Below are 23,351 nucleotides of genomic sequence, written 5' to 3'. Positions count from 1 at the left end.
ATTTTAAACCAGAAATTGTTTCACATTACGTACTTCTTCAGAGGCAGAGGATGTGTATTCAGCTTGTGCTGGCCTTGGAACTGAAAGCCCTGCTCCTGGCAAAGACACGTTAGACAGACGCCTCTTTCTTACTCCACTGCAGTTATTTGGAATCTTGAAGGCACATCGCTTATGGTAGTTTAACCCACAACCTGAAAGAGAAGGTTTTTTAGACAGAAAAACTCCCAACATTCCAAGTAACAAAAATAGTACTAACATTTTGATAAAGCAGTTAAAAAGATGATTGCGGAAAACGGTAAAGGCAGAAATAGATTGTTCTGTTAAATTCTCTTCTTTCGGCGTTCTTGATGCGATCCGCAAAACCAGCTTTTTTTGCACTGCTTGCTATAATACTGGTCTCTAGTAATCCCAGCTCTACAAACAAGGTCTAGGACTCCAAAGCAGCTGAACGCCCTTCTCGCTGCTCCCCCCCACGGAGGCTTTCATCACTCCCTCACTTTGGAGCACAAGAGCCAAGGAGAAGCCAGTGAGCAGGCAGCGTCGGTACCTGACAGCAAGCTGCAGAGTGCTCCGCAGCCAGCTGGATCAAGGCCATAAGGAAAGGGATTCCCCTTTGGGAGTCTCTCCAAAGTATGTGCTCCTTGTGCGAAGAACACACGCTTGTAAGCTAGCTATTTTTTCAAAGTGGGAAACAGGAACTCTTCTTAAGTCATTTGCCCAAGGTCACACACATTTTGCGTTAAAGCCGAGATTAGAACTCGGGTTTCCTGATGCACAACCCCTTCCAACTCTATGAAATACTACATTTATCACATGCTAACATATCGAACAAGACACAATTTCTTCTTCCTCATCTTATATAGATACACACACACAAAAATACACTAAAAATCACAGACTTACCTTCACATTTTAATCCTTGTCGTACCAAACCCCAAAGCATCTCTCCGCAGTAGTCACAAAAAGTAGGAGCCTTGTAGGAATGCACATAAAGTGCATGAGGACGAATCTGGAAATCTTCAACTGTAGCCAAAGCTTTTAAAAAATTGCAGTAAGTTATGGTTCTTGCCAGAAGATCAACACGGATTTATGGAAAGAATATGTTGTTTAAAAAATGGCAGATTCAAAAAACATTAACAAGCTGTTTAGACATCAGCATTTTACTGTATACCATTTAAATATGCATTTAGAAGATTACATAGTTTTCAGTAACCTTTTTTATTGAGGAAAAAATCCGTTGGATTCCGTAAGCTAATGACCACAACTAATCAACAGTATGAGTCACAATGTTGAAAACCTCGCTAAATTAAGATGGCAAATACAACAAGCTTTGTTAAAATCAGCTTAACAGTAAACATTTGAAAAAGCAACTTAATTTTCAAGCTGTTTTGTAACCTACAAAATTTTCAAACGAAGGACAGTTCTACAGGTTAGATTTTTATCTTCTAAAGGACTTTTTCAGTAAAAGCTTATTAAATTGAACTCTGTGTGTATTAAAACAGAACTGTGGATAGAGTTTCCATGGAACACTTGAAACTTCACTAGTAATGTTCTTTTTCTTAAACAAGCATAGATATATTTAAATGAATTTTTGTCCTGAAATAAAAGCTGGACTAGTATCGAGCAGTTCTTTCAGACTTTGAGGACTACGTGCCCAACTGGGGTTATGCACCCAACAGGATATTGATGAAACACATACAATTCAAATCAGTTAGGGTTTGGGGCTTTTTTTGTCCTCGTTATTGAAGAGTACTACACTAATAACCACCACTCTAAGGACTGTATCGTTTAAAAAGAAACTGTTTTCAAACACTACAATAACCCTTAAGACTCTGTCCTTATAGGTATGATTCAGGAACTACATTTATATGAAGTCTTTTAGCCAGTATAAACCATCAATGGCAAAAGCTACAGAACAAAAAGACAGATGTAAGCAAAAGAAAGCCAACAGGGTTGGAAGAGCAAATCCTGAATCCTACCTGCATTTCAGCTTCAATAATCATAATAAACAACTTATATTATTATAAATTCATATTCTTACAATTCAGATTTATTTATAATAATAAACCTGAAGAAGATTAAAACACAACAATGAAACAATAACAACACTCAGTACTGAAGTATCAGTACCACTTGCATTTTCTTGGAAACCTGTACCCCAAAACAGTGACCCAGCGTGAGACTTAAGTCAAAGAAGTCAAGGCAAGCATGATAATAATGTTCCATAAAGTCCTATTTTCTTTTAATCTACTGAAAAAAGCACTGTTCCACTCTTATAACAATACCTACCAGAGAGTACAACCTCAACAAGATCTCCCTCATGTATCTCTTCTGCTGATGTAATCCGTTGCAAAATATTATCCGAGTTCAGGTCATGACGAAAGAGGAGAATTTTGTCATACATGCCAAAGAAACCACACTCTGGGAACTGCAATAGAAAGCAAACTCTAAATTAACACAGGCTCTTTGATAATCTTATCCATAAATATTTTTAATAACAGCTACAGAACTTCAGTGTTTTAAGTGTTCCATGGAAACAAAATTGATCTGCTTATTTTTGAGGAACTGAAGCATTTTCTGAACTGAAAAGTAGCATTAAAAGGTTAAAAAAAAAAAAAAAAACAAAAAACAAACGAACAAAAAAACAAAACAAAACACAAAAAAAAACCCAAATAAAACCCATCAATACCAACTTCTTCCCTGTTCCCCCCCACCAACAGTGACACTTTTTTCCAAATCTGAAAAGAAAAAATGTTAGGGTTTTTGTTTGTTTGGGTTTTTAATCTCTCAGACCAGCATTATCAGTCTGGCACCTGAAAGCCAATGCAGATCTTTAACTCAGATACCACCACCTGTAACCTTTATTTCACAGACATTCTGGTCAGGCAGGTATTCAGCTCAAGACACTCCACTTCTCTTAAGGGCAAGCTAAAAGAGGCTCCATGTCATTGTTCTACAACAGTTTAGATGTGCAGATGCAAGAAAAGGAAAACTTGATTCCTGCCAAGGAAGGAAGATAATACTGTGTCTATTCCCTATGTGGATTTGCAATAAGTAACACGCCATTTTTCCATGACACTTCACTGAAAATAACTTTCTTATTCTGTATTTTCCCCACTCTTCAAAATATTGTCAAGTGTGAGTAAAACTTCTTAAGATGAAAAGCTTAAAAGTAAACAGACAGTTCACAGAGAAAAAGAGTGGGAATAGACCCTGGAGATGAATGAGTACCAATCAACCAGCTCCTTTGTTTGGCCTTTTTGTTTAAACCAGACTTCAAACTCGAGGTGGCAACACACACGCAGAATTGCTCCCCAGAAGAAAACAGGAAGAATGTGGGAAAAAATATGGAAAAGCAAACAACAAACTTTCAACTAATTAGGTAACAGACTACAGTTTGGTAGTTTAGATCCTGCGCAGTCAATATGTAGCAGGGTTTAAACTGTGGTATATTAATTGTCCTTAACTAAAGTAGTCAAAGAACTGTTTCTACCAAATCAAAGACATAATGAGGGCATCCGTCACACCCATTGTTTTCACACTCCCTTCTCATTCAGAGAGAAAATAATTCTCTTTTTCCAGTAGGAATTTTATCCAAATTATTAAGTTGGCCTTCTCTGCTTTGGTGTGCACACTCTACACATTTACATTACATGTAATACTGAAGAATCCCCATGCTCTGGAAAGCATATTATCTACTGGGACAGTCACAAAGAGCGGCAGAATTTGTGCCATTTAACCCATGCAAAAGCAAAAGATGGACCTGACAAAATTATACGGACACCAGTAGGTATTTAATCTGCAGCACCAAGAAACTGATTTACTGGGCTGATGCTAAACAGACAGGTTGCTTCCCCTGTCTCCCAGCTCACTCTTAGGTTCCCTACATAAATTTGATACTCTCTTGTACTCTGTAGACTAGCCATGATGGTACAGATATGACAGTAGCATTATATTCCCCTGAAACAGATGCTTTTTAAACCTTTAAACTATTGCTATTGCTTAAAATCCTTTAGGTCATCTGGAATTGCCTGTAAGAACTCCTCTCTGATCGTGCTATATTTCAGCATACTCATCCTCTGATTCATCTTGATAAATAGCAAATATCCATGAATATTCTGAAAATTACATTTTGCCAATCTCCCAAAGATTATTTGTATGAGGAAAGCAAATAAAAAGCTTGAGAATTAGCTGTGCTGCTCAAATATGTGTCTCAGTATCTCTGCAAGTATGCAGAGGACTTGACTTTATATTCAGAGCATGCATAGATACAGCACGCTAGTAATTCTTCCAAGGGAACTGGCAGTTCTTCATACCTGAAACAGTGCATAAACCTGCTTTAAGCTAACTCAAAATTCCACTGTACCTCAATTAACAAGAAAACAAGTTATACTTACATTTTTTCAATAAGTGCCATGAGGTTTTATTCCTTGATCAAGGATTCCTTGATTCCTTTATTCCTTGATTCCTATATACATTGTTTAATCAGGTATCACATCTTAATGCTAGTATCAACAAGAGAAAGCTACCACATCAATGCTACAATCAATTGTATCCTCAAGACAACTTCTATTTATAGCATATCAATTGCATCATGCTGCTGAAAAACTTAATTCCAACAAAAGCGAGAAAAAAAAAAATCAATGTGAATACAGTATGTATCTGCCTGTAGATAAACATGACACTTTTCATTCATGCTGATATTAATTTCAGCTGCCAGGAGGGACAACTGACAATTCAGAAAATCAGTGTGAACTATTGCCTCTTTCTATTAAGTTCACAGAAGCACCTAAAAACCACAGATTTTAAGGAACCTCTAAGATATTTCAAAGGCTTAAGTCTCCTTCTTTTGATAAAGATATGTCTTTGTTTCTTTTTTTCATTCTTTGAGACCATAAACCTACAATACAGGTGCCAGAACATCCCTACACATAATCCCCTACCCAGTAACCAGAGGTCACACAATCACATCCCAAGAAGCACTTATTTTAAATGCTATGACCATATGTGTTCTGCATGTGACACCATTTACCCGTTCTCATGTACAAATCTTGGATTTATTAAAATGTTTTAAACATACCACATTAATTTTGGTGACTAAAAAGCATTAGCTGACACAATAAACAAAAGTTACAGATGAATATTCAAATCCTCTTTGTGACAGCAAGTGTAATCATTAAAAATACGAGACATTACATTCCTTAGAAAGCAGCGTCAACATTAATTCCAAAGTTTGTAAATAACAGTATCATGCCTATAATTAAGATCTGGTTGTCAAATAAATTCCAGACTTAAAGATTAAATTAATTTATATGGAATAAAAGTATTGTAAAAAAACGCAAAATCATCTATTATAGATTGTTAGAACTGTTGGCATCAACATCCTCGTTTGGTTCTACGTTAATTAAATTGACCTTTTAAGCTGTGTATCGTGTATGCTTATGACACTGTAGTTATATGTTTTACTGCCCTCTTCTCTCAAAACAAGTATGCATACATATGGATGAAATGACTGTGAAAGATTTTCTGGTTTTGTAACTGTAATATTTAACCTCATAAAAGATAATTCCTCTATTTACAAGCTTCAGCTTGATCAGTAGCTTCTAGACTAAGATGTAGAATCACAAGCCCAGGCCTACAAGACTAACAATAACCTATGCTATTATTCATTGCAAGAAGTCTATCACTAAACACAGACTCTGTATACAGTTTCTGTAGATATATGTGACAGACTTCACCCAGGACACATTCTTCTATGCATTGTGCATGCCTAATCCCCATTTCTGAAACAATCATTCCAAAAACTAAAAGTGTTAGAATAGAGATAACCTGTTCATTCATACTACAGAGTTGCAGTTGCCACAAGGTTTTCCACAACAGGGACACACATAGCTGAGGAACCTTGCAACAGCTTCCTTACCTATCCTGCCTGTTAGGTTAGGTGCTTGTCTGCATGTCCACAAAGGAGCGCAGAGGAACAACGCAGGTGGGGCAGCCCATATAACACCCTGCCTGGCTCCTCCCAGCCCGTCACAGGAGCCATCAGCCCAACAAAGGCCCATCTCCACATGCCAGAGGAGCACATAGGCACAAGGCCAGGCAGGGAACCCAAATTAAGGACTCAAAGGAAAGGATACCCTGTCCAGGCCCTTCCCAGGGCTGTCACAGGAGAGCCTCAGCCCCAGTTTCCAGCCATAAAACCCATCAAGATAAGTCAACACTGGAGCACCTTTTGAACTGAGAGGGGTTGCTGCCCAATGGTATGGGACACATTATAAGATGCCAGGGAATTATGATCGTACAAGACTTTTTACGGGATGTTTATGGAAGGAACCAAAGGCAAGGAAAGAGGTGATTCAGGGAGGAACAAACATGGGGAAAAAATAGAGGGATAAGAAGATATATAAGACTGGTACCCTGTACACAGGGACTGGTCAGAACAATTGTCTGGCCATGCCCTATGCCCGATCAGCACCGTCTGTCCTATCTTTTCACTAAATTCCATTTCTAACTATTTTCCTGGATGATGGGTTCTCATTCTGAGCGCACGTGTGTGCATGGGGAGTCTGAGTGCCAGCAACTGGAGCCAGACCACAGGCCAGAGCACCCACATGTCTGTGGTGCCAGCGACTGGAGAGACCAGAGTGAAGTGAAATCAAGAGCTCGAATATCCAGGTGCCAGCAACTGGAAAGACCAAGATCCAGTGGCCGCTACTGGGCAAAGAGTGCCAGCTGCTGGAGACATCCACATTTTTTTTGTTGCTGGTTTTTTGTTGGGGGCACATGCCTGTGCTACTGGTTGCACCTGGGGCATGGAGCTGCAGCAGCCTCACCTCTGCCAGGAGGCTGTCGGATTCAATCATCCCTAACAAAACTTCTGAAGTTTGATGAACAAGTCCTGCCCTTTCCTTGCACTGCCCCTCCGCCCAAGATTCCCCATTATAAAAGAACAGACCCTAACACGAAGATGCCTCTCTGACTCTCTTCTCCACACGCTTCAGCTCAGTTTACTCTCCTCTGCCCCCACTACAGTCCTGCGCGCCCAAGCAATGGAAGCGCTGGCTGGCTGCCCTCTGCATGGCCGGCCCTGATGAGCTGCAGGTGGCCCATCAGAGCCAGTGTCTAAGGCACTTGGCCAGGCTTCGATGGGGGGAGCTGTGCAAGCAGCTTGGCTCCTTACAGACGTGCAGCGCCCTGCTCTCTCTTCCGCTCCCCAGAACATTTGGGAATACAGCATTCTTTGCTAGCACCTTAGCCAGAAGGCTATGTGCAGACTGCTGGCCAAGAATAACCTCATCGATTAACAAGGTTTTTATTTCAAGTGGTATCTTTTAACAGAATTTTTATGCAAAGCTTAAACTATGTTCAAGTTTTACACTACCAAATTTTTCTCTCTTGTACTGCAGCTTTTATAGCCTTCCTTATGCTCAATTACATGAAGCTGTTAACGAAGAACACTATCTAGTTCCTTTGAAGTGTTAAGAGCTCGTAATGTAAACTTGAAAACAAAACTCAAAGCAGAATTTTTTAAAGCCTGTTTTATCTTACGGGATTATACAGCTATTACCTTCCTGCATAAAGGCCCAAAGTATCTGCGCAGTGACTCAGAACATACTGCTAATCCCAGTATTACTATGTTTCCTAAAAGCAAAAAGACGACTGTTCCCAGTGTTAACAGTTCCAAAAGAGCATCTAACTACAGGAAATCACTTGTGGGAAGTCTATGTATGCGATAGACTGCGCCAAAATTAATCTCTGGTACACCAATATCATCAACTTACGTAAAGAATGTATGCAATCCTTTGTACTTGGGTGGTACTAGAACAAGTAACACTACTAGTGCATTATTGCGGTTACACTGAGAAAAACAATTGGTGTTATCTAGAATGCTTATACTGTAAGTATTACAGTATGTCTAGTTTTAATTGATAGTGCATTACACCGTTCTTTTTACCCAGAAGAACTCAATATACAGCGGCCAGTATTGCTGGAGTGAAACATAACTGAGGCTTCTTTCTATCTTGGCAGTAACTGAAAAATCCCTCTACTTCAAGTTCCAGGACTTACTTTACGAAGTTCTGGATGAGTCGCCAAAAATTCACACTAGGGAAAAGTGTAGGCGGATATTGTTTCAAGGTCCAATATCTCATGACCCATCATAACTCAAAACAAATGCTTCAAACCACTGAAAGTTAATTCCAAAGTCTAATGGTGCAAAACACCCATTACCTTGGAAAGTCTTTTCGTTCACTGAAATCACTCCAATCTATTATCCTGCAACCCTACCCAGCTATTCACTCCCACTCTTTAGAATCGTGTGCCAAATCACATTATCACACAGACAATTAGCTTCAAACATGTTGCATGAGATCTTTCCCTCACCAGATGCCTCAGTACAGACATACTTGGACTACTGCTTGGCCAGGTTTTCCAGTATGCAAACCTATGACCATGCTGGAAATGCTAATCTGCCCTGCATATACCAGGTCCATGCCCCCAGTACTCCCCAGCTCCCATCTTCTCACAGGCAAAATTGCTTCTCATGCCTCAACTCTCTATTACTCTGCTGCCTTATTTAGCTCATATGAAGACAGCAGAAGACAAGTCAAGAAGGCAGACCAACAGGGGGAAAAAAGATTTGAGCACAGCTGATGAATACAAAACATGGTTTACATTAATTTTAGAGCCATTCAAAAATAAGCACCATGAACTATTACAAGCTTAACCTGGAGAAAAACCCAGAAGGATGGTTGCAGTACTGTTACCTATTCATTACACCAAATTAAGTTGTTACTGCAAGAGTTGTAGAGCCCTTTTGTAATATGGATGGATTGCAATATGATCCTTGAATATGATTCTTTTACTTCTCAATATTTTATTAGTAAAACATCTGTTAACACTTGAGAAATCATATTAAGCTTCAAGTCAACACCTTTGCCACAATTTGGTTAGACAGTTCCCCATTACCATGACAGTGTCCAAATCTTTGGAAGACAACTCATGCTCATTTCACATGTTTCGGTCTTTTCACAACATGACAATTTAAAGTATTTTAAAACAAACACTTTTTTCCCCTTCAGCAGCCGTCATTAAAGAGCTAGCTATTCAAACTACATTAATTCAGCCCAATTAAAACTTGAGTTCTTAGGTATACGAATAATATAGGTATACAGTTAATTGTCACTTGGTTAGAAAATTCTACAGATATATTTGTGCATTCTTCAGGTCAAGTTTTTTTTCCCCTGATTATCAGAGCAAAATGTTTGAACACATCTCCTCATCTCCTTCCCCCTCATCCCCCAGTCTACTTCATCTTCAAAGGAAACTGGCTAGTTTTCCAAACAATCCAAGGACTTCAGTCATATTTCAATTATCAAAAATGAAATCCCACCTAGTCTAATTAAAATAACAGGCAGGACTATCAGAAAAGTGCATACATACTGATAGGATCACATTCAATTCAGATTATTCAAATTATTGACCAGGGAATACAATGCACCAGGACTAAAACATTTATAAAAACAATGAAAGTATGAAACTACAGAAACAGTGAAGACTCACAAGCAGCTGTAATATGCAAAATTTAACTCCTTTTAAACACAGTTATACTTCCAGTGATTGTGTTCTCAACGCCTTACACAGTTCAGAGTCATGAAGAAATAAATACGAGTGTGTACATGTTAAGTACCTGTGTAAGTGGCTACGGACAGATTAAGGCCTGAATTCAGTTAAGTCAAAACAGCATAATGTGGCAGGAAACAATCACGGAATTAAAACTAGTAAGAAAGCATAAGTACTGTTGGGAGAGGAGACGACATTTAAGGTAAACAATGACACCTTAAGGACTCTGCCTATAGAGAGAATGATGACCAAAAAACCCAACATGGAAAAAATAGCCAAAAAATAAGATGAAAGAACAAAGAAAGCCAGTAATCAAGTAGAAATGAGATTATACACAATCATTAATTTGCTGCTGAGAGAGACAGTTACACATGCAGTTGAAAGACGGTGATATGTTAGGATGAAGAAAAATTAAGACAACAAAAATATTCTTGCTAGAAAAAGCAAAGACACCAAACACACAAGAGTTACAGGAATCAAGATGAAAGCAAAAAGTGCTAGATGAGGGTTTCAAGCTTATACATAAGCAAGACAATTTTGAGACTACTTCGAAGAAAGAAATGTAAAAAACCCATACTACATATGGAAGAGTTCAGCAATAGCAGAATTGTAAACATTGTTGGTAGAGAAGGTTTAAGAACAAACCTGAAACAGGCAGGCCACGGAAATAAAAATTACTTTTGGAGGTGAACTAAATAAGACTCAAGATAGACGGAAAAATACTAGGCTGGATCAAGTTCGGTAAGAAAAAGATAAACAAACAGGAAACAAGTGCAGCAAACATGAATGAAACACTAGAAATATATAAGGGCAGGGAAAGAAGAGGAAGAGAGTGAGAAAATAAATTTGGTTTGGCTTTCTTTTTTTTTTTCTTTTTTTAAATTTTAAGACATATGAGAGCACCATGTTATGAAAATACAGAAGAAAAATCCAAGAGAGGTTTGTTAACCAGTAAGACATAAGAAATACCCCTTTGACTTTGCTAAAGTGGTGACCGTTTAGGTGGGTTCAGTGAAGTGGAAAAAGAAAAACTAGTTTGGAAGATTAAGAAACAGATTGTACAGGTAAACAGTGTAACAGTACTCAAGTCAAAGAGAAGGCAACGGTTAGAAAGGATCACAAGAATTTCAAGCAAACACCCCAAGGTAGAAGGGCAACTGGCCTATTTCAGAGCAAAATGTAGCAAAGCCATTGGAGGAAAAGCATGTAAAGGAGGAGGATGCTGAGTATGACTGAAAATGAAAAAGATGAAGGACAGGTTTGTAGATGAAAAAGGTAGATAAGGGAAGTTTCAGAATCATGAAAGTAAAGATTCATAAGTTTAAGAAAAAAGTTATGATAAATCTTGCAGGTACTGATACTATACAAGTAATAGCACAGAACAATCAAATGTTTTTCATTTATAGCTATTAGTTTAACTAGAACAAAATAAATAAGCTAGAATAAAGCCTTTATAGCACGCTGTCCTACATAATTCTCAGTTTGCAGGCAGTGAAGTATCACCACATGCAAGTTTCTAGTTTTAAGCTAGTAAGCCCCATGTTCTACTTCATGCCCTCTCATGTGAGGAATGAAAGAACAATATTTAAACACAAAAATGGATTAAGAACTTGCCTCTCTAATATCTGATCATTGTGCAAGGACACACAATGTCCATCTGCAACTTACGCTACACATTTTTCTGCTTTAAACACACTCCCCTTATTCCAGCAGTCATATCTGTTCATGCTTTGGTTCCTCTTCAGGCTCCCCCTGAGAACTGTATGTCTGGTACTTTAATATAGAGCAATCTATATAAGGAATGAACAGAGAAGATAGATTGAGAGTATAACCAAGAATCTTTTGAAGCATCCCTATAAAGTCTAAAGTTTGGTTTTTCTGAGGACTTCTATTAAGCATTCCAATATACAATACACCTAACATAGCGCTCCCCAAATTTAACTTCAAACTTGAAAAAAAAGTTTTTGCTTCTCTCCTGATATTTAGAATATTTTTAACAGAGCTAAGAGACACATCAAATATTTGCATTACTCATCTCGCTCTCCTTGCAGACACGTCTCTTTAGTTTCAGTTCTGCTGACGCTACTTTTAATTACCCTTCTGCAAAACCTTAACAAGTTACACCGAACAGCAGTGTCTGAAGCAGGAAGCACAGCTGACCATCAACAATACAGCAAGACTGGCAATACAGAAATCGCTATGAAAACACATTAGGTAAACACAGTACTTATTTCCTAACTAAACTGCTCTCCAACACAGGCTTTTGCAGGACTCCTTTTTCATTAAAGAAGTGCAACAGTAAATAGATATTGCTAACTACAGAACTATCACAGAACAAACTATACAGTACCCTGAAGTTCAGAGCCAGGAACTGGTCGAGAAAAGACAATTTAAGTAGGCTGTGGCATACCAAAGGAAAGGGAAGCTTTAACACTGTTGAATCTCAAAGGCATACCCAGTAGCTTCAAAGCTTCCAACTGGAAAAAAGAGGCAGCCATATGCATGACAGTACACAGAAGAACACAGTTTAAAATTTTTACATAAATACTAAAATATCTATATATTAATACTAGAATATGTAATATGCTTGCAACAGTCACCAGACCTAAAAGGAAAAAAAGTCACAGCAGGACATATTGCTGTCAAATAGAGGGTGGAGGGAGGATACTGCCACTTGTGCACTGGCTGCAAAACTACTTATGAAAGATGAATCCACCACACATAAGGTTGTCTCCTGATCAGTTTGTTGCCTGCAAACATGTTCTCACTGAGCAGTCATTTACTGGTAGTATCAGCTGCAGGAGAGCATAAACTAAATCAAAAGAGGAAAACTGATCGTGAAATCCTCATCAGTTTTGCAGTAGATTAGGTTCAGCATATAAGAAGTTTCTTGAGCTACAACAAGAACTTGAGCTAAATTTTCAGCTGAGCCTGCCAAATGAACAGAAAGGAAAAAGAAAAATAAGTGCGAATGTATTTGTTTTCATCTTTCTTCAAGATAGAAGACAGGAAATATGCAGATGCAAAGAGAAGTAGTTGATTCAGAAAGAAAAAGCGGGCCCTAAAATGGCTGCGAAAAAGTGCACCTAACATGCATGGTACAAAAAGGTTGACCCAAATAACTTGTCTCTTCAGAAAGAAACTAACATGCTGAACTACGCTTTGGTAGCCCATAAAGTTATTATGAAATCAGGTTGCTTGCCAACTATTTTGTAAAAATATGGAAGATGCAGTAAGTTGTGAGATGGGGAAAAAAGATACACAAGCATATGCAAATGAGGGTTCATATAATGTTTGCATTTACTTTCCTTCAAGCTATTAAGTGAAAAAGAACCATCTAATAAAACCAATCAACCGTGAATACCAATCACAACAATGAAAGACATGGAGAAAACAATTTCCTACAAAATAATCTACCTTCAACTCCCTCCCTCTCATCCACCCCTGGCCTTGAGGGAAAAGAGCAATTATTTCTTCATCATTTTATGAAACAACATTAACTACTTTTCAGGTTGCTTAGTAGGTAGCTCAGGTTGCTTAACCTATCTAACCTAAATAAAGATAAAACTTGGATGCAAAAACAGCAAGATCAATGTTATTTCCTTCCTACAGAGTCAGAACTTGCAACAGCTTAGCCAAGACACATTTGAAAAGTATGCTAAGATTTTTTTATTTCTTCATCAACCCTCTTTAAGTGGAAATTATGCTGATAATAGTCCTCTCATAAAAGAGTAACGCATGTACTCCTTATATGGAATAACAATACTAGGACAGTCCTAGCTGTCTGGCAGGGTTTTTAATTATTAACTAGAAACAAAAAGAAAAGTTAGTATCATGCAAGTCTGCAGGCCTGCAGTACATTTCTGTAGCCACAATTGGTCCTTTCATTACAGCTGGCTGTGCTGTTCCATGAATACAACTTAACAGTAGTAAGCATAAACTAGTAAAAACCTAAGATAACAGTAACAATCACTGAAAGAAAAAAACATACTCTCCATATTTTGAAAACTAATTCTTGCAGAAAATGTACTGCTACATATTCTTTTACTAGATTTCACAAGCAAGAAAGTAACAGGAGGGTTTACTCCGTTTAAATTAAAAGCTTCTATCTTGGGAGTTAACAAAATTTCTTTGTGCGTAATTGCAAACATCTAACACGGATCTTTGTCACTGTACCAAACTTCTTGGCACGCTCCAATCACACGTCGTTATTACTAGCAGTCTGTTACAAAACAACTGTTGCCATCAGTGGTAGTGTTATACCATACCTTCTGGTAAACTATAGAGCACACGAGGTCTTTAACAGCAGAGAGGGACAGGTCCTGAGCTTCAATGGTGACAGTCTCTCGAGTGAGACCAATCTGCAGAAGGAAGGAGACCCCATGCATAGAGCCCCGGGAGTTGGTGAGGCTCTGGGTACTGAAACTGCCATTGGAGAGACGACTGGAGAGCCCCGACTGGGGACTTGAAGACAAAGTTGGGGTTTGTGGTGCAGCAGCATGACACGTAGGTGGGGAAAACTTCTGTAAGGATGGGGGAGAAGAGTCGTTTGCTGACATCTGACTTGCTTTACTCTGTCGAGATCTCCCTAGTAGTCAAATTCTAAGAAAAATATGTTGTCAGTTCTTGGTTTGAAATGAAAACAAGGATAATGTAACTTTCCCTTTCTTAGTTCAGTAAAATGCCCCTGACCAGTAAAACTTAATTTTCCCTTTCATTCTGTGCAAGCCAAAGAGTAAAATAATTTCAACTGTAAGTTACTTTAAATTAAAGGTTCTCTTTCCGCAGTTACAATCAGCTGATCAAAAGCAGATTGCCTGTCCTTTAGCACCACGTCCGGACAACAGAGGCTTACATAAAGGCCTTACAGAAATACATCAGCTCTGCTGTTTTATACTTGTCCTTCATTTTTATGTATTAAAAAAAAAGCTGGAAACACAGATGGAAATAAATGTTGGTAACTCATTAAAAGTATCCTCATTCACCTAATTCCACAGATCATATCTTAAATGCAGACTCATCTTCATGTAGATAGCCTTTTAGAATGAAAACAAAGAGAAAAGTGTATCCTTGAGCAACAATAGAAGTCCACGTATGGGATGAATCTATTCCTCCTTCAGAAAGTCTTCTCTGAATTCACAGGACACGGTTAACTTGGAGATCAGTGAAGGTATCTGATTTCATTTTTACCAAATATTTCAGCTCAGAAAATGCAGAGGCAGAATGTCTGAAGACACAATCACGTTAAATGTAATCTCTAGCTTCACCCAGATAATCTCCAGCATTTTGAAACGTTGTACTCTGCCTGTAGGGGAAAAGATAAAGTTGTTATTTCACATGAAATGCATAAAATTGCATAGCAATGTCATAACCACTCTACTTTGAAGCAGCAGGATCACCAATTCCTTGTACTTAAAACCTGAACTTAACTGTTTTCCCACTATATGATACATAAGACAAATCAGACCTAACACTGCCCAATAAGTTACCACATCTTTTAATTAACGTTAATTTAGCAGAGCCAAGCACTTAAGTGTTGGGGGGGGGGGGGCGGGGAGGAAGAAAATGGAAAAAAAAGTGGGAGAATAGACCACAGCTCTGCTCTGTAGCTGTATACTGAGAAGCTGGTGGGTAGGAAAGGAAATTTATTAAATGCATTGAAATGTCCAAAGAAACATAATGTCAAAACTCAAAAAACCTCTATGTAGCATGCACTCAGGATACCATTTTAATACTTTTATTCAAGACAACTGAAGAACATCTTGCACAAACTGTAACTGTAGGAAGATATGCATAGCATACAATTGAGCATTGGTTCTTTTGAAAAAAAATAATCATTTAATGCTTACATGTCTGATTAAAAAAGCAAGTCTGCTACAACCTTTTAAAAGAAATAATTTCATGAGCATGGGCTCAAAATACTTGTTACAAGATGCTGTGCTGCCTGATTCGATATTTCAAGCATTTCATGAGCAACTGAAATGCTCGAAAAAAATCATTTTTAGATTCCCCGTGCAACTTATGCCACAGAAAAAGTTAGCTATGAATGCAAAAGCGGTTCAAGTACATAGATACTACGTATCACTTACAGTTTTTAAAGGAGCACAGATCTATACAGGACACCAAAATCAATAAGCTCAGTATTTTTTCCTTCTCTTACATACAAAAAAATCTCAGAAAGAGTATTACTAAGATTAAATGAAATGAAATTTTAGAAAAGAAATGCCACAGTTTATCACACAAAATACAAACTGTCCTTACTAGAAATAAGGCTGATAAATGGTAAAACAATCCATTTAATAGATTACTGGTATTTACCAGTGTAATAACTCAACACCCCACTGCCATTGCATTCTAAAAGGGAGATAAGGAAAGAGAGGTACATGAATTGCAGTACTGGAAGGAAAATAAGCTCTTGGTTCTGTGATAAAAATTCCTAACAGGGGCTCCAGAAGACAGAACAAATTGATACTTTCTGGATTTTCAGCACAGGTATCTACAAACTGTTGCCCTCAAACACTCAAGAGTTGCTGGACATTTACCAACCTGAAAAGACGGCTTCTGCCTTAAAGAACACACTAAACACAGATGTGTTAGTTACACGTTAGATACAGATGAAGGTCATAAATAGGAAGAATAAGGGCAGCAACAGTAACATTGAAGCACCTTTCTCAAGAAAGCTCCACAGTGCCTTCAACTTTGCTTGAGAATGATTTATTTTTCTTTTCTACATGTTGCTTTTCTCTCCCTCACTTCTCACAGATACCAGAGAGAGCAAACACCAAGCCTTAGGGCGTCGATCTGAATTAAAAAACAATAATGCCTAACTAATATAATACAAAATGGAAAAGCCATATGATGTGAAAGAATTAATGGGTCTACTAAGCAAGTTTAATTTAGACAGTAAAAACACGCTGTGAAAGCTCACCTACAGCTGCCTAATTAGAATGTTAATTGTATTTACCAAAAGCATGATGCATTTGCATTTACAAAGGCTTTTCATACCAAGTGTATTTGCATATAAGCCTTTAATGAAGTTTATTTTTGCTACTTGGTAGGAAAGAATGGATCTTTCTAAGAAAGGAAAACCATAGAAACTGCTCACTTTGTAGTCAGGATAAACTGATTCTGAACATCAAATAAAATAAGTGCATATTGAAATTTATATTCAATCCGACGATTCTGTATTTTTTAATATATATAAAAAAAACCCTAAGCCTCAAAAATCAGAGAGGCACAAGGGCTATGAAGGGAGCCCATCTGCCCCTGCTCCACAGCTCGCAGTCTCCTTTCCAGCCTGCTCTCGCCGCAGAAGCGCTGACCCTCCCCTTCCTTTTGGGGCTGCTTCCAAACCAAGCAGCTCTCAGGCAGCTTCTCCAACATCTGGCACTTAATTCGTCCTCCTTTCCCCCTGCTAGGCACGACACGGACTTCGAGCCCGCTCCAAGCAGCTCCTCTCGCTCTTCTTACCCCCGCGGGAGCTGGTCGCTTTCCCGGTTCCCGCCGGGAGGGACTAAAGCCCCTGCCGCCCAGCAGCCGGGCTCCTGCCGCCGCCGGACCTCGGGGCCGCCCGCAGGTGCCAGGGCTGGGGTTGCGGGCGGGCGGGCGAGCGGCTTCGCCGCCGCCGCGGGGCGGGCGGGACCGACGGAGGAGCCGCCGCCGGCCGGGCGGGCGGCGGGATGCGTCCTGCCTGCCGCGGGTCACGCAGCCCCGTCCGGGCTGGCGCTGGCAGCCGCCCGTCCCGTCCTGTACCGTCCCGTACCGTCCCTCCCAGGTTTAAATCCCCGCTGGGCGACCCGCCCCTGCCGGCATAGCTCCCCGCGGCGCCGCTCTCCGGAGATGATGTGGCCTCGGCCCGTCACCCCCACCCCGGGGCACCCCCGCACCAGGGCGGAGCTGCCGCCGCGACGGCGCTTCCCCCCGCGGGGGGCGACGAGAGCCACCCACGGCCCCCGGGGCAGGGCCCTTGCCGGGGTCGGCGGCGGCGACGTCGCCGCTCCCGCCGCGGCAGGAACTTTCCGAGTCCGCCCCCGCCCTTCCCCGGCGCGGCGGGCTCGGCCCCCGCGCGCCGGCTCCCAGCCCCGGCGGCGGCGGCGCGCGCCTCCTCGTCCGCCGCCCTCACCTGCGGCCCCGCCAGACCCCGGCTGCCCCCGGGCCGGAGCTGCCTCGCGCGCATCTCACCCGCCGCGCAGCCCCGCGGCTCCCCGCACACACCAGAGCCGCTCGGGACGGGCTGCGGCGCGGGGACTGCCGGGAGCTGTAGTCCCGCAGCCCCACTCTGGCCCGCGACGCAGTGCCAGGCGAACTACAAGCCCCGGCGTGCCCCGCGCGAGCGGGGCTCAGCGAGTGAGGCGGCGCATGCGCAGGCCTGCCCGAAAGAGTTTCCGTTAGTTTTCTTGCCTGTGGCGGTTGCTGCCCTGAACCGCTAACGGGACGGCGGGGCGCGGCGCGGCGGGGCGGCGCCTTCAGCGGTTGCTCGCGCTCCATCTTGCAGCTGGCGCCCCGCCGCCGCCGCCCTCGCCTCTGGAGCCCCCGCCGCCTCCAGTCGTGCCAAAACTTGGGTCCGCGCCAGCTCGCACCCGCTCGCTGTTGTGCCAGCGGCGGCCTCGAGTTTCGACAGCTCCTCCGCCCTCCCCGCTGTACCTCAGGGAGCGCCCTGGGCCTTCCTGCTCCCGGGCCCAGCCGGGGCCGCCGCAGCCCTTCTCTCCATCTGCGCCACTTTCAGTTCACCTTTCCGGGGCGTGGGTGGCGCGGCCCCCGCAGCCCCACGGAGATCTCCCCAAGGCCTTGGACAAGGCCCTTCATCTCTGCACAGGAAATGCTTGACCTAGTGTGTCACAGGATCACGTTGGTCTTTTTCGTGGCCGCTCTGACCTGGTAGCTTGAAAGGGCTTTCTGCGAAGAGTGTGTTTGCTGGCCCCAGTGCTCCTCTTGGTGGCCCCACTGATGAGCTTGTAGCTTGTAGCAGTTGTTCTTCAGGCCCTTTGGGACGTGGCTGTCCCTGTCTGCTATTACGCTTCACCCCCCCCTTCTAATACTCTGATTCACCCAAATCCTGTCTTCCTGCTCTGCATTAATGATGCCACTCTTGCATCATCAGCAAATCTCTGCACGGAAGATACTTAGCATTTAGCAAAAGTGCTAAATAAAACTGGTCATAAGGCAAACCTGCATTTGTAACCACCCTCCAGCCCAAAAGCTCCCCGTTAAAAGACAACCCGTAATCTTCCTTCTTGAATTTGGATTCAATTTCTGTGTACGAGTCTTAAAATAATATCCACTACCATAAGAAGTTACTGAAGTTTAAATTATATACCAGACCAAAAACACTTGGAAAAGGCAAACTGTCAACAGAAATGCAAAGGCTTCTAATTCTCAGCCCAGCGAGACACAGATGGAGAAGCAGATTAGTGCTTTGTCACTTACAGTGCTGTTTGTAACGTACGTTTCTCATTTCCTTCATCTTACACTCCTGAGGCCTGGCTTAAAGCCTACTAAAGCTGAGTAGAGTCTTTCCGCTTACTTCGCCCTATTTTGCATCAAACCTTTACACAGTGCAGCTGATACAGAGAGTAACCAGTTTATTTGATAAATAATTCGCCTGCAGCTTCTTGTAGAAATCTGGAACTACTTTAAACTAAAACTGTAGCAGTTAATGGTTGATTCTGCTTTTAACTGGTTTTGAATGCTAAAAAACACCCTGGGACTTTTTAATGGAGGCTATTCTATGAATAGAGGATGTTCTTGCCAAAGCTCTGCACCAGATAACTGAGCAATCTTCGTTTCCTTTTTCCTCTAACGTGGGACTCCCACACACCACCACTGTAAACATAGAGCTTGCCTCCATAAACATGATTTTTGATGTTTAGCACAGCAAGGAGTCATACTCTAAAGTGCAGCAAGCTTCTCACATTCTGAGTAACAGCCCTAAAAATAGCTGTTTATGGACGATACCAGATGGATATTAGGTATTACCACAGTCACTGGGCAGCGATTACACTTTTTTGTAAAGCAGCTCAGCTTTATACTATCCAATAGGTTTGGTGCCATTTAATTTGCTGCCCTAAGCCATAATAGCTGCTTTTTCGTAAATTAGAACAGAAGATGGGTTAGTTAAAATCAGTTTATTACAGAACACAGGAAAGCATCAGCCAAAACAAAGCAAACTGCTGTATTTGTATGGCGGTACTTTCTAGTAAACAAATACTCCTGAAGCATCCAAAACCTGTTCTGTTTGTAAAGACCTCTGAGTAAAACACATCTGAAAGCAGCTCTGCATTTCAGCAACTTATGTATAGAGCCGCACATACATGTGTGCATATGCACAGCTGACTTTGTGTGACTATATAGCGCAGCATTATGACAGCATTAGCCCTCTCTGCGCCAACTGTCAGGGCAAGCATTCTGGTTTATTTTTGTGACTACCATAATCAGTGATTTCCTGTGGATTTCATCAAAGTTGTTCATCTTGTTTCTGAGCCCACATCATTCCCTCAGATGCTTAGCTTGTTTTCACAGCTCAGAGCTTTCCCTACTGAAGCCAGCTGCACTTTACAAATTGCTCTCTCTTACAGCTACAAGATACCAGGAAATTGGGGTAACTTTTATTGTATTTATTTGCTTTTTTAAAAAAACTCTTTTTCATTCTATATGAACCACTAGGTCTATATAGACAAACTGCATTTGGAATAACTCTAAAAATACATCAAGGTTTTCCAGTTTGAAATTAATGCTGATAGCATCTGAAAATGAAAACATAATATATTAATTTCTGTTCACCAATCTAATGTTTGGAATATTTTCGTATCATCTAATCTGGGTTACAAAGAAGGCAATGTCCTGGGAGACTTGACTGGTGCATTTGTCTGAGAAATTCCATAAGCATGTGCTGCCATGATTATTTTTCACTGCTTTTGACACTGATCTTGTATAGCAAATGCCCCCATTCAGGATTTGCTAGATCTGCAAGAAATGCCTGCAAAAAGAGGAACTAGTATCTCTATGGACAAAATGTCAAAATGCTTTTCTTTTCTCCTCCCCCCCTTTTTTTTTTTTGCAGTTCATGGTCTCCTTTCTTCCCTCCCTGTAAAAGAACTGAAAAAGAGTTAGGAGTTCAGGTTTGGTTTGGATAAAATCCTGAAATGTGGATGTGTCTCTGAATTACCTCATCGTCTCGGTTTGAGCCCTTAGCTGAACTTTGTCCTAAAATCCACCTCCAACAAAACAGTGAAAAGTTCAGTATAGGCTTAAAAAACATGGAATCAAAATTTACCTTGGTATAAATCCACTGAAAACTCTCTCTATATATATATATATTATTAGTCATATGTAATTGACCTTTTGGAATTCACTTACCCCCCACTAGTTTAAAGAATGATCTCACAAATCCTTGTGCCTGCCAGGTGGGTAGCCTCATTCACATCATATAATCCTACTGTACCGACTCTGAAATAAACATAAAGTTATTTCCCTAAATAAGTGTTCAGGGCTAACCTGCACATTTCACTTATTAAAACTTTGTCTGTGGAAACAGAATCTCTTAAACCTGAATCACCAAGCATGGTACTTCCACAGTCTGATAAAGGCTCAGTTCCAAACCCCACAGAGATCAGCAGTAGATGAGTTGACTGGGATGACTTAGCAGCTCAAGCCCACAGAACGCAGATGGGCACCAGGCACCTGCAAGCTCACGTGCTTCTTTGTGAACATCAGCCCCACCACTCCTTCCCTCTGGGCTGTAAGAGCTGCCTACGGACTTCTGAATATGCAGCAGCCCAGGCTGCCAAACGCTGGAAATCTCAGACTGTACACTCTAACTGCTGGCTTACCACTGCTAGTAAATCAGCCATAGCTCAGGCACAAAATTGCCTTGTATTAGGTGGATTCAAAACACAACAAACCACACTTATTCTCCTCTCCCTACCATGGGCCTGCTAGTTGAAAGAGCTGAGCATCAAAACTATTTGAAACGGTGGAAAGTGCAGGAGTCCTCTTCTTGAGAAAACAGGCGTGCGTTAAGTCCACAGCATTTGACAGTGCACTCCTCCAGAGTCAATACAATAACCAAGGTAATGACAGAGCACGCAGCCTGAGCTTCCGAGGCATGGTTTGGGCTGAAACGCTTATATGCTGTAGGGCCAGCACAAGGAAAAGCTTTTGACAGTGCTGCCTCTAACGTCTATCCTTCGGGACTTCAGTAGATGGCACTGTCACATCAACTGGGTTACAGGAAAGGAACGAGGTACAGATTATATTTTTACAGATAACATATGCTTTTCTTCAAATAATCTATTTTTTTTTAATCTAGGTGATATCTGGTTACATCTATTTGATTTTCAGGGTAATAAAACAACTATTTAAAATATATAAAATAGAACAGCTGACAACTGAGCAATTTGTTGACATCTTTTCAATTTGGTAGTATGGAGTAGGACGAAACAACATGTTTTTCCTTTTTAAATTCCTGGAAAATATGTTTATATCTCCTTTGTTTTTTTTTTTAAACTTCGTGTATTATTTTTTAAAATAGTTACATAATTCTCTTTTGAGCTGTGTACTGCTCTGATTTCTGTTACATTTCAATAGATTCTTTTTTTTTCTCTTCTCAGTCTTCTTTACATCATTAGACATGGAACTTTCTCGGGTAGTTATCAGGGGGAGAAAGGTCTCCCCTCCAAATTTTGGAAGTAACACCTTTAAAAAAACCTGTTCAATCTCTCTGCGCATCTGGTCCAGCACTTACATTTTTATCTGTGTTTCCCATGTAGGTGAGATCAACACTGTCTTAAGCTGACTTTACACTTGCCAAATTCGTAATCTATCAAAGAATTGTAGCCCTCAGTGGGACCACAATCCCTTAGGGGAAAACAATGTTAGCTAGTCCTGAATCAAGCTTATATTCTTGGCAAATTTCTCCTGTAACTATTGTATTTATTTTTTCTGCTAAATTGTATGAGAACCCTGGCACATCAGCCAGAATTTTTGTCCAGCATCTGGATTATATAGTCAACCACAGGAAATCTGATGGAGAGGCAACAGATTTTTGTTCTGTTGTGTTGTCCTGTTGGGATCGCTGTCATCTTGGTAGGTGGATTTAGACTAATTTCCCGTGACTTGATCTCTGCTGACATGCTGGGGCTTTTGCCTAAGAATCTGTAAACCATGCTGATTTTTCTTGATAATCAAATGATTGTCCATTTCTCCCTATTCACCAGTGACCTGGCTTTGCATTTGGAACAATTTCCTAACAAAGCAATGCGTGAACTTTTGTGAGGGGAAGAAAATGGCATTGATTTAAATTAACTCTTCATTTCCCCATATATGAAAAATTTGGATATAGCCACATTCTGAGTAACAGCTAGGAGGATGCTGAATCTGCAGTAAAACTATCACCACCAGAGATCCCATCTGTATGCTGGGCAGCAGATCCACCAGCTTTTCTAGGAAATCTGTAGAAACTGGGTCAAGAATCTGCAAATCAACAAATTGCTCCATTTCTCTAGTATTATCCTTGTAGACACTTTGAATACTTGCAAAGCTGTAGTTCCCAGGATGCGGCTTTCCAGTACGAGACTGAAGAGCAGCAAGATGATTACTCCTGCTCCCTCCCTCCCCCCCTCCTTTCTTTCCTCATATTTTTTTCTTTCAATTTGTTTTAGCGTTAAGTCTGAACTTTAAGAATGATGTAAAAATTGGGGACTTTAAATGGAGTATCTGCGATGCAGAATAGT

The 23,351-nt window shown here is 40.9% G+C and overlaps 1 protein-coding gene across 2 annotated transcripts in view; it reads right to left on the bottom strand.

Annotated features, from left to right (window-relative positions):
* The window catches only part of PRKD3 (protein kinase D3), a 46,561-nt gene extending 28,713 nt beyond the window's left edge, over positions 1-17,848 (bottom strand). Inside the window, exons 1-6 of one of the 2 annotated variants that reach the window (XM_075146629.1) lie at positions 17,744-17,848; positions 14,607-14,926; positions 13,890-14,223; positions 2,290-2,428; positions 904-1,035; positions 34-191 (exon numbers count right to left, since the gene is read on the bottom strand). In XM_075146629.1, coding sequence (XP_075002730.1) covers positions 34-191; positions 904-1,035; positions 2,290-2,428; positions 13,890-14,180 — 720 coding nt within the window. In that variant the 5' untranslated portion in view covers positions 14,181-14,223; positions 14,607-14,926; positions 17,744-17,848. Of the gene's footprint in view, positions 1-33; positions 192-903; positions 1,036-2,289; positions 2,429-13,889; positions 14,927-17,743 lie in introns of both variants that reach the window. The other variant, XM_075146630.1, reaches the window with a different exon arrangement.
* Between the last annotated feature and the right edge of the window lie 5,503 nt (positions 17,849-23,351).

The sequence above is a fragment of the Calonectris borealis genome, chromosome 3, assembly GCF_964195595.1.
Source record: "Calonectris borealis chromosome 3, bCalBor7.hap1.2, whole genome shotgun sequence".
NCBI lineage: Eukaryota > Metazoa > Chordata > Aves > Procellariiformes > Procellariidae > Calonectris > Calonectris borealis.
Note: the sequence above shows the minus strand (reverse complement) of the source record. Positions and strands in the feature narration are given on the sequence as shown.